The sequence below is a fragment of the Stylophora pistillata genome, chromosome 6 (genome assembly GCF_964205215.1).
Source record: "Stylophora pistillata chromosome 6, jaStyPist1.2, whole genome shotgun sequence".
Classification (NCBI taxonomy): domain Eukaryota; kingdom Metazoa; phylum Cnidaria; class Anthozoa; order Scleractinia; family Pocilloporidae; genus Stylophora; species Stylophora pistillata.
Window position 1 is genome coordinate 27,341,358 of NC_142524.1, and position 11,772 is coordinate 27,353,129.

Sequence of the window (11,772 nt, forward strand, 5' to 3'; positions counted from 1 at the left end):
AGGACGTGGAAAACAAGAGATCTAATTGGCAGAACAGTAGCTCAGCACGTGCGTTTTGAAACTTTGTACACTTCTTAGCCGTCCTTTGCAAAACAACAACGTGAAATCGCCAAAATTTGCGTCGTCTGCGAACCGAAACTGCGACGGCAAATTATTTTAATTTCCATTTGGAACTCAACGGCTACTTTATACGTCATGCGGAAGTTGAGCTGTGGCGCTATATGAGACAGTAAGCTCCTGCAGCCATTTTTAAAATTCTAACTAAGAGTAGAAATTCATTTTTTAATCGAAGTCTTCCTTGGCATCGCCGTCGTGGTTTCTTAAGGTCCCTAATAACCAAACACGGGTACGGGTGCCCGCTTCATTATGGATCCCGCGCTTCAATGCTCAATACATAAGATAAACAATCTTCCCACACAGCAGACCGACTTGTTCAAGGCGCACAAAGAATTCCTTAAAGCTATTTACAATTGGTTCATTTTTATCAATCAGATCACCTGATGAAGTTTTCATTACCTCCTAATTCAATTAATTGTTTGCCTCGGTTTTATCAAGAGAGCTTAAGACTACTGGTGAAGACAATGTTGGAGCAATGAGGGACCTTGAACCACCTCAGATATTGATCATAAACTTCCATAAGTAGTTGCTCAATGAAAATCATAATTCTTGGTTTCCACGTGACGTCATCAAGATTAAAAAATAAGGAATTATCAATCCTTTTGAGATTTTGGTCAAGTTAGTTATTAGAACTGCTAAAGACTTACGTCTTAACAAATTTTCATTTTGAAAGGGTTTTACCTCTCGAGATAAAGCAAGGTTGAATTTCGATGCTTTTATTAACAAATGGTAAACACCACAGCTACACTATTGAGTTGTGGATGCACGCGGGAGGTTGCTAAGCACGAAAGAAGCGTAAGAGTCGCTCGAGGTGATAGCCGAGAGCGACTCTAGCTTCTTGAGTGCTTAGCAAACCTCCCAAGTGCATCCATAACTCAATAGTGTACGCTGTGGTGTTTACCATTTGTTTTATAACATAACATTGATACATTGTAGCTAAAGAGTTCCCTTTTATTTAACAAATCTTACGTGACCAGAAAAAAACAAGCAAGCGCGGAAAAACAGTCTTTGCATTTGCTCACGTCAGCAGCGTACACCCTTGGGCAAATGGGGGACGCTAAATTGACCAATCAGAGCGCGCGCTTTACTTTGGTTATGCTATAATGTGACTTATCCGCTGAAATTTCGCAATCTGAACATTTTATGAGCCCTCAGAAGACGACTTCAATGTCACATGTTTTTGTTGGCCTCCGGCCGCCATATTAATTTTGTGCCCATCAGAGGGACACAAACATAGAGTCCCTACACAAAGCCTTGTAAATTTGAGTGAAAGGTTTCTTCGAATATCTCCCGCACGAAACATCGCACAGACCTGACTCTGAGCGAGACGGCTTGAATATTTATCTCCTTTTTTCTGTTTGATTCTCGACTTTATTTCTTAAATGGTTTTGATGATAGTGTGACAGTCGACAGTGAAAACCGGCAATACACACTAGCATTATGTACACAGCATCAGCGATTACCATAGTCGTATTAGTATTCCACACTAGGAACGGAAATGAGGATTAGCTTTAACCACACAGTATGTGAATAGTTGAGAAACTAGAATTTTAAGTTTTAAAGAAGGACACCAATGCCTTCGTTTAAAAATAAAAAGTATAATAAGATAACTGAAGAAAATGCTAATGGCACTACATTGGCAATTATGTTTTCGTCACGCGAGATAAAAAAGATTTTGTCCAAAATCTCTCAAATCTGTTTCAAATAAATAAAATCTGGTTAACCTTCTGAGAGTGCTTGCTGCTTCACATCAAGAATTTGTCTTCTAAACATGGCTGCAAGACACACTGTTACTAGCTGTAGTGATACCACACCAAAGGAAAGCCCACCGATCAGGGCTAAGTTATCTTTAAACCACTTGACTGACACGTTCAGGCACCCTTCCATGTGAATCAAGTCCTGGCGCTTGGTCGGGCTCAATTCGTTTACGCCGTACCCACACTGGCGATTCGTCTGCTGGTCCTCTGTCTTGCAACAAGAAAACGGAACTCCACAGGCTGATAGAGAAGGAGCTGTGCAGTTGAAGTAGATATTCGCCTGCCAATCGGTGTAGGACCGAGAGCCGCAACAACCCAGTTCCGTTTGCGCCGAGTCAATCAAGAAATGAAGATCGGGCTTGTTCGGATCTCGGTAGAACAGGATGGCGTTTTGAAGCTTCTCGTCGACTTTTTCCTCTAGCTTATCGCTGTTTATGAAGCCGACTATTCCGCAGACGACCTCCATGATCAACAGCACCGTAATGATCCCAGCGTAAAAAGCCAGCAGGCAGGTATTTTCCCTCAGAGCGCCGATGCAACCAGTAAATGTTATAATAAACATGAGACCCCCGAATACCACAAATAGAATGGCCGGGTCATAATACAAGTCAGTGAGCTTGCTATACACTTCTCGCTTTTCCACCATCACAAAAATTCCAATTCCAAGGACAAGAATGCTCAAGAACCAGAAGAGAGCATTGACAAAGAAGATGATGTATTTTATTATCCTGGATGGATCTTCCGCGTGCGAATCGTGAGGATGTACTTGGGTCATTCTTTGTCCGATTCTCAGACGCTGTCTAGCCGCAGTGCTATACTAAAATATCAATGAATAATTCTGTTATGAGAAACACAGAAATTCCTTCTACCTGATGCTACGTAAGCGACAGAGTTTTAAGGGACACGGATGAGACAAATCGTCCTACTAAAAAAGTTCAGATGCTGCGTTTATACAACATTGACCAGTCGCTGTAGTATAAATTGTTACGAGTTTACCCGTACCTTTCTCACATTCCAGTCAGAGAGCACATCGAAGGCATCGACGACCTAACATCTGGGAATCGAAACGAAAAAAGCAAGTTTGAATTCTTCTGTGTAATTCCATAAGGAAGATTTTATTGTTTAATTGTTTCTCGGATACAATAACATCATGCAAAGAGAAAATGCAAATCATTCGTCATCTTGCGTGACCTTTGGTTATGAAACCTAGCAACGTTCAAAACAGAGCTATAGATAAACGTCAATCAGTCCAATATCGCAAGCTCGTTTTCAGCCGTTGTTTGGTGTTGTTACGAAACACACTTACCAGAATGAGACTAAAACAATTGGCTCTTTGTCATAAACAGTGTTTTGAAGCAGCTTCGTCTTCGTAAAGTAAAACGTATATGTGCACGTTCCTCGCAGTAAAGCACTATTTAAGCAATAATGAAAATCAGACCTGAAAAAATTCAAGCCTGTACGGGATTCGAACCACTGACCTCTACGATACCAGTGCAGCGCACTTGTACGTTTCATAACCGCAGTTCATATATATGTATTTCATATATTCGTTGTGTAAAGGGACACGTTTTGTACGACGTTTTGGCTTGGTTTCCGATTTTGTTTCCTGTTTAGTTGTATTGACGTCATGGTTTTTAAGCACATTTCTCCCTGATAGGTGAGATGTGGAACCCCCATTGTGCGAACAGACTAATGTTCTGTAATGCGTGGTTCTAAATATAAATCAGATCGGTTGCTAGTAGTAAAGAACTTTATTTGCTGAGCTTTTTTTTATTTTAAGAGTTCGTTTTTAGGTGTTCAGTATGTGATTTTACATATTGACCGCATGTTATTTCTCAGTTACGCTCTCTAAAAAGATCAACAGAGGTTGATATCAATGCTCCTTCAGCCATCATGATGTTTAAAGATTTAGAGACAGAAATGAAATGAGGGTCAGTGACCAAGTTTAAGAAAGGCAGTATTGTAGCTCGTGAGACGAGCCTCACTTAGGTGACAGCCAAGAGCTCTCCACGTCACGACAACCATGTCACAAGAAAAGTTCTTTTTTTTTTTTTGCGAAATCTCTTAAAGAAACTAGCATTGAATTGGAGACGATTGCAAGAGACGAACCCCTGAGATGAAATGACTGAAAGCAGAAGCAGGTAAGAAAAAGAACTGAATTAAGGCACATTCCTAACAAGGGTATTTTAAGTTCATATCGACGATTGAGGCTGAAATAGAACTTGTCAGCTTTAGCAGTCTTCGTATCAGGATTGTTGCGTTTGTATTTCGCGCAAATTTAGCTGTCTTTTTATTTGGATTGTTACGTTAGTACCTCCCGCGCAAATTTAGCAGTCTTCCTATTTGGGCGGATTTATACATCTCACACGTACAAACTGGGCAATTTTCTCATTTGGATCGCTATATAAGTACATCTTCTTTTTCAGACTGTCATGTTGGTATCTCGCGCAAATTTAACAGTCTTTGTATTTGGATTGTTACATTGGTATCACGCACAACTTTAGCTGTCTCTCTTTTAATTTGGATTTTTACGATAGTGTCTCGAGCAAATTTAGCTCTCTCCTTATTTGTATTGTTACGCGGTTAATATCTGGCGAAGATCATGAGCTACTTTTATTCAATGTGGATCGATACCTTATTTTCACCCTTATTTTCACGCACAACTTTAGCTGTCTTCTTGCTGCTACGTTAGTATCTCGCGCAGATTTAGGTGTCCTCTTATTCGAATTGTTATTTCAGTACTGTCTCCCGAAAACTCGGCTGTCGTTTTTTTTTTTTTTTTTCGGACTTTTTTTTTGTACGTATTTCGAAGGAGACAAAGGTTTAAATAAGTAGATTTATTCAGATTTTTTTCTTACTTCCTCCTTATACCTATCATTGATTTTTCTTCGGCATGGTATTTTTGCTTTTGAATATCCGCTACTGGAGTAAAACCCACTTATGATAACCGTTACTCTTTGGAATTAAACTTCGAATTTTTTTGACCCTCCAAAGGCACTGTTGAATCATGGTCTTGGGTAAAGCATATTCAGAAATTTAATATTCATAACTTGCAGATCAACGTCTCACATTCCAACCAACACGTGTGCTTATGGAGGGGGACTAAGGACAATAATGTAGTTCAACATTTACGGTTGCCTTTTATGTCGTACTTGGATGTAATATATTGTTATTTTGCAGGGTTAATATTAAACCTCACTCCATCATAATTGAAAAACTAAAATGCGATATGCCGTACCTCATGCGATAGGCCGTACCTCATGCGATTTCAGCAAAACAAAATCCACGGGGGGAGGGGTGGTTAGTATTTTTTTTCACCGCACATTGTAAACTCTGCGATGAGTTACTCTCAACTGTAGTGCTCGAATCGAGGTTCCTTGAGGATCCGTCCTTCTCATTGATTTGCGAACGCGATTTTCTTGAAGTTTTACACCACGTGACAAAAGATGTCCCCGCATTCTCTTATAACCACAATTAGGAAATTCATGACTAATTGATTCTACAAGGGCATCTAGTTCTCCATCAGAAATATCCAATATGACCCCCTTAATGATAAATCATTTTCACGCAATCTGCGATGAACAGTCTTGACACTAACACTCAAAATGTTTACAATGTCAGTTGCCTTTAAACCATAATCAAAGTAAAGTTGTAGCTGCTCAATTGATAGAATAAATTTGGGTCTGCCTTTGCTACCAGAACGCACAACTGCGGGTGAGTATGGCGGCATACTGTCGAGACCTTCTAAAGAAGCTAAAACGGATAGAGCTAATTGTAAATGGCGAACAATGACAGATTCTTGGTCGAACGATTGACCAAATTGTGTTATTACTGTAAGAAGCCATTCTAATCTGTATCTCAGATAGTCTACATTACATGTACCAGAATCCAAGTGTCGAAGTGCACCACTGACGAATAACCTCTTTTGCATTAATAATAAGCAAATCTTGCGTTCTACACTGTTGTCCTTGATTCGACGCCATTTTGAGGTAAAGACTTGTTTCCATATCTTAAAGTGCCCTTGGACGTGAGGTGCCTGGGAATGAAATGAAATCACTGGAATATAATTAGAGCCGAACAACCGACAATTTACGACTCCGAACGTTCCCTATTCTTGCTGTGCACAAATTTTAAGTCTCCTGACGTGTGTGTTTTGAGTCAAGAGAAAACATCTGGCTTAGTAAACATTACATCCAGCATATTTCTGTCGCTTAAGGTTTATTTTCGCCGATAAAAAAAGAAATCAAAGAAATGAAACCTCAAGGGCGGTTTCAGCTATAGAAACGAGTAGCTGCACGACGGATTTGCTTTGTTTCCATAGCTCAAACCGCCCTTGTGCTTTTCCAAAAATCGGTTTCCGGTTCCGGTATTGAAAAAAATGTTTCGCGCTCTTTTTTAAATTAACCAGAAAAGAATAATCTGATATCTTAGTTTCTTTAGTGGAGTATATTTGGGCAATGGCAAGCGATGCAGATGTTGTATCTCATTTATCGGAAATTTTCGATTTACGTTTATCCAGCAAGTCCGGATACGTTTACCAATCTTGCAAGATCGACGAAATTGTCAAAGAATGGGAGTTGTGTACAAACTCATCGTTCACTCTTTAAGTGCTGGATGACAACTTTGGGAGTATTGGTAAGTCTGACGGTGCAAATAAGCCAAACTCTGTGTTATTCTCTCATCTATTTACTATAAAAGGGGACCAACTAAATCCTCAGTTGGTCTAGTTCTATAAAGGCACTGGGAGAAGGAACAGCACAATACATCACCAATCAATCTGTTATGTTTAAATTTTATTTTAGCAAAAGAAGATATATTTTATAAGATGAATTGCTAGTTTTTAGATTACAATTGAAGCGCCCACCCTTCCCCTCCCCCATGCTTCTCCCCTCTGTATTACTCCCCTTCAAATAAACCCCCCATCAATGAGGCCTGAAATTCCATAAGCCCCAGTGGGCTTAACAGACCTTGTATAGTATATGTTTCAACAAACTCTCTAATACGATCTTTACAAGACTGGGGTAGAATTCACATTATGAGTGATAAGAATACCCAGTGACAAAATCACTTGTTTGCAGACACAAAATTATAGTTCTCTGTTAGACCCATCAGCTACAACACACAAAGTCATGCGGGAAGATCAAAAATTGAAATTTGATGGCATACCATATTTTGTTTTGGGGAAAAATATTTTTGACTGCCGAAATGAAAACCACGAATAAATTAGTGAAATGAAAAGCGTTCGTGTTTTTCTCGTTGCCATGTTCCCACCAATAACGTAGCTCCATTTTCTGCCTTTAAAAGCACACACAGCCCACAATTCCTCTATTCGCTCCGACGAAGGGCTAACGCTCGAAACGTCAGCTTTTGTAATCGTTACGGTGGCCAACTTACCATTTCAACTTTGTTGATATATCCAAATTATTTCGTTACCCCCACCGACGCAGCCCCAAACAGTTTCTTTAGAAACTATCAGCCTTTATTCACCTGTGGGATTTAGACTGCCGGTTTGAAAGATGAACTTTTGTTCAAGAGTTGTACGGCTTTCCGTGCTACCTAAGTGTAGGGAAAGACCGCAGACTTAGACGGCGATTTGTTGCAGTCTTTGCGCGAATCATGCTTCGTTGTAGCATGGGATATAGCTTGCCGATGCTGTATTTGGGTCTCTCACGAAGACTTCCAAACTTCGCTTTGACAACCGCTTCAGCTCACTGATTTAGTTCATGAAATGTATTTTCGAAATCCTTTAGTTTATGTGCGTTTGAAATTCGCTGCTTGAATTTTGATTTCTCGCGCCTCAGTGCATTTTTTATCGAAACAACTGATTCGCCTTCGGTGGCATCACATTGGTCCGCCATCTTAAATTTTGCATAACTAGACCTCAAATCTCCCGCGGCCAAAACGAAAGTTGGCCCATTTTCGAGCTATAATTTCCAAGCGTGACAGTCCACCATAGTTCAACTATTAAAAATTGTTCTCACAAAGGTCAAACATGTCAACAAGGCCAAAGCGTCGAACAAAGTTTGACTATTGCTAAATCATAACTGACGTCATATCCAAGATGGCCTCTATCTAATCACGAAAGTTGTAAATAAGGGCAACTTCAAAGCGCTCTTGTGGCTTATGCAAAGCAAACTGGAGAAATGGTTGTCATTTTCGAATTCTTCTAATTGAGATAACCTTTTTCTAGATCTTACTTTTCCTTTAAAACATCATGGTGTCAGAATTCTTTCTTCGCTCGTGCTAGAGCCTTTTATAAATAGAATAATTATTCTACCCAGCTTTCAGCAATCTGCAAATATAGGGTACCTTGAAGTATGTTTGAAAAAGGTCCAACATGTCTCCTACAGTAACTATTTTAGGATGATGGCAGATCGCGGAGCCCTCAGTACTCCATGGAGTACCCTAATGGAGTACCTACATGGAATACCCCTAAAAGTCATGTATTGGTCAAATAAAATACTTTAAAGATGGTGAATCGTGTAGATATGCATATTTTAAGGTATTTTGAGCTTCCCAGCTCTCTGATTGTTACAGTTTGATACATATATCTTATTAACCAAGCGCGAGGGCCGTACTGGGAGAATATCGGCCCGAGGTCTTGACAGTACGGACCTCGCTGCGCTCGGTCCGTACGATAAAGACCGAGGGCCGATATTCTTCCAGTACGGTCCCGAGCAAGCTTGGTTAACAAGAGATTTATTATACGACTGAAGTTCAAAGGGACACAAGTGCGGTATCATTCGGGACCATTCGGGACAGTGCCCGGTCCAATATTGAGAGAATATTGACCGGAAATAGAGCATTTTGATTGGTTGATTTTAGTTATTGGCCCTCTGACTGCCTGAGTCATGTAATAAAGTCCACGAATTGACCGCCATCTTGAATTTAACATTAAACTGCTGGCCACTTCGAACGGAAGGCTTAAATGTAATCCATGTAATCCTTTCATAGGCCGATTACCATCTATAGCTATGATCTTCAAGAGGTCAAAGGTAGGGAAATCCTTTATTCGGCAGCGGGTTTTACGTCTTTTAAAAATACCTGTTTATGTATGGTGTCTGTAAGAGGTGTGTGGCGTTCGATCTATTTACAAAAGGCCTTGTGGGTCTCTAATTGTGTAAAGCGATGAGGATAAAAGCTAGGACTTAAAAAAAAGTAATCCATGTGTTTAAATTGACCTTCTTTTCACCCATCTATTTGTAGCGTAATAAAATTGAGATAAATGAGATACAATGAATATATGAAGTTCATATATTTTGAACTGCGGTATTAGATACGTATGATGCACGATCCTCGCAGTAGATAGCGCTATTAAAGCAATAGCGAAAATCAGAACTGAAAAAAATCAGGCCTGTACGGGACTCGAACCACTGACCTCTGCGATACTAGTGCAGCGCTCTACCAATTGAGCTAACAAGCCAACTGGGAGCAGGCCGTTAAGTTGATTCGTAATAAACCCGTGAAAGTGATAAATCAGATACAATGAATATATGAAGTTCATATATTTTGAACTGCGGTACTAGATACGTATGATGCACGATCCTCACAGTAGATAGCGCTATTTATGCAATAGCGAAAATCAGACCTGAAAAAAACCGCAGCTCAAAATATATGAACTTCATATATTCATTGTATCTCATTTATCACTTTCACGGGTTTATTACAAATCAGCTTAACGGCCTGCTCCCAGTTAGCTCAATTGGTAGAGCGCTGCACTAGTATCGCAGAGGTCAGTGGTTCGAGTCCCGTACAGGCCTGATTTTTTTCAGGCCTAATTTTCGCTATTGCATAAATAGCGCTATCTTCTGCGAGGATCGTGCATCATACGTAAAATTGAGATATGTAAAGAAACCAAAAACAAAAAACAGCGATGGGTCAGCAAATACATCCGACTGGGGCGGTTGATTTGGAAAATGCAGTAAGCTTAAATATTTTACCTCGTACAGAACTCGAAATAGTGGGTTTCATTCTTCATATGGAGTTTTTTATATTCCGGTCAAAGGACTCATTACTTGGCATTAAAACCAAAATGGAGGAACCAGTAAGACCGAGAGCCCCCTGCCCCCTCCCCCTCCCAAAAAAAAAAAAAAAGAAAATAAATAAATAAATAAACGGGAATACATTGAACTGTGACAGTCGGAAAGCTGGCAAGCTCAAAATATATTAAATATATTATATATATTAAATATATTATATATTAAGATATGTACATCTAAACGATTTACCGTGTTTATAAAGTAGTTTATTTGACCAATACATGATTTTTAGGGGTACTCCATGGAGTAAGGCTCCACGTTTTGTCATCTACGATGATGACAATTATGGTTAAATACGTGCGGTTTTGGGGACTGGTCCCAAAAGAATTCGAATAATGATAAATTTTGCGAGTGTTGATTAATCAGAAGGCTTGAATGTAAGCTTACGCAAGATTATGAAGCTTTGTGATATGATTTCATCGCAGAAGTTGTTATGGAAAACGTATTTGCTAATTCAAATGATTTAAGGCTGATAGTTTCGAAAGAAACTGTTTGGGGCTGCGTCAGTGGGAGTAACGAAATAATTTGGATATATCAACAAAGTTGAAATGGTAAATTGGCCGCCGTAAAGATTACAAAAGCTGAATGGTGAAACCTGAATTCACAATCAAGCACTGACTCTCGAGGAAGAATGTCTGACAGCTCAAAGACAACTTCAAAGCAGAGGTAGAAAATAAATTTTACCTAAGCTCAAATGCGTCAAGATTGCTCGTTGAGAATCGTTTTAGGTTCGGTTCGTTTGATTTTCTGGGAATTTTTGTGTTTTCCTTGTCGACTGAAAATGTTAGATTGTCTTTCTTCTGCCTAAAGTATCAGATTTTTCGCATAGTTACACGAATAGACATTACTGGTCGCAAGTCACTTTTATGAAGACTTGTTCCTTAGTAACAACTATTAAGAAGTTTTCAGTTTTCCTGCCAAAAGACTTAAGTGCCCATAATGTCATAAAACGTTTTTCGCTCATCTAATTTGACATTTCACCAAATGAACTTCGCTGAAAAATTTTTCCGATTTGGATAAAACGCCATTTTTTTACGAATTTTTACAAAGTTCAAAATTCTATTTTCTTGCGGTCGACCCCTACCGCTGATCACAAGAATAACGTGCTCAAAATGACCACGTGACTGATGTCTGTGACTTAGGTTCAGGAACCTCACTTGACCTTAAAGTGCATATAAATGCACTGGTCGAGTGCGGGTCGTTTACGATATTGTGAGCTTACGATATTGTGATCACTCTGAAGCAAATTCCCACTTGTTTTCAAGTCAGATAAGTCACAACTCAAAATCACGTGTTCCTGAACTACGTCTCGACTCACTTTAAACCGAGGAAGATTGGTGCGAATGGCGGACCAAAATGGCGGCAAATTTGAATGTCTAAAAAATTATAAAATTAATTGCGTTTTATCCAAATCGAAAATTTTTTTCGCAGAAGTTCATTTGGTGAAATGTGAATTAGATGAGTGAAAAACATTTTTTGACATTATGGGCACTTTTATTTCAAATGCGGATTCTTAAAATACGCATGCGCCAGTTTATTTTGTTTTCTTTTGGAATTTCTCTAAAAAAAATCTTTTTAAAAAATTGTAGTTTATCCCACTAAAAGACTTAGAAAAAATACGGGTGCTTAAAACACGCGTGCACCAGGTTTTTTTTTTTTTTTTGTGGAAACTATGTAAGCAACATCTGGTTAGAGTGGCGAAATTTTCCCGCTCAAAAACAGGCGTCCAAAACACGCATGCGCCGTTTTTTCTTTTTTTCCTTCGTGTTTTTAAGACTATCTCTTATTACTATTAAACTTCTATATCGTTGTTGTTTAATAGAAAGTTGATAAACTCAACCATGTTCACTCATTTCTTG

The 11,772-nt window shown here is 39.2% G+C and overlaps 1 protein-coding gene across 2 annotated transcripts; it reads right to left on the bottom strand.

Annotated features, from left to right (window-relative positions):
* Nucleotides 1–1,047: 1,047 nt before the first annotated feature.
* On the bottom strand, nt 1,048–3,493 carry LOC111333114 (tetraspanin-33). Of its 2 annotated transcripts, XM_088763297.1 has the most exons (4): nt 3,353–3,493; nt 2,877–2,928; nt 1,842–2,691; nt 1,048–1,603 (listed from the first exon to the last, which is right to left on the bottom strand). In XM_088763297.1, exons 3-4 carry the CDS (start codon nt 2,647–2,649, stop codon nt 1,458–1,460), a joined length of 954 nt encoding a protein of 317 aa, XP_088619423.1. In that variant the 5' UTR covers nt 2,650–2,691; nt 2,877–2,928; nt 3,353–3,493; the 3' UTR covers nt 1,048–1,457. The 2 variants fall into 2 exon arrangements, with proteins under 2 accessions (XP_088619423.1, XP_088619422.1); XM_088763296.1 differs by lacking the exon at nt 3,353–3,493 and having other exon boundaries at nt 2,877–3,321.
* Between the last annotated feature and the right edge of the window lie 8,279 nt (nt 3,494–11,772).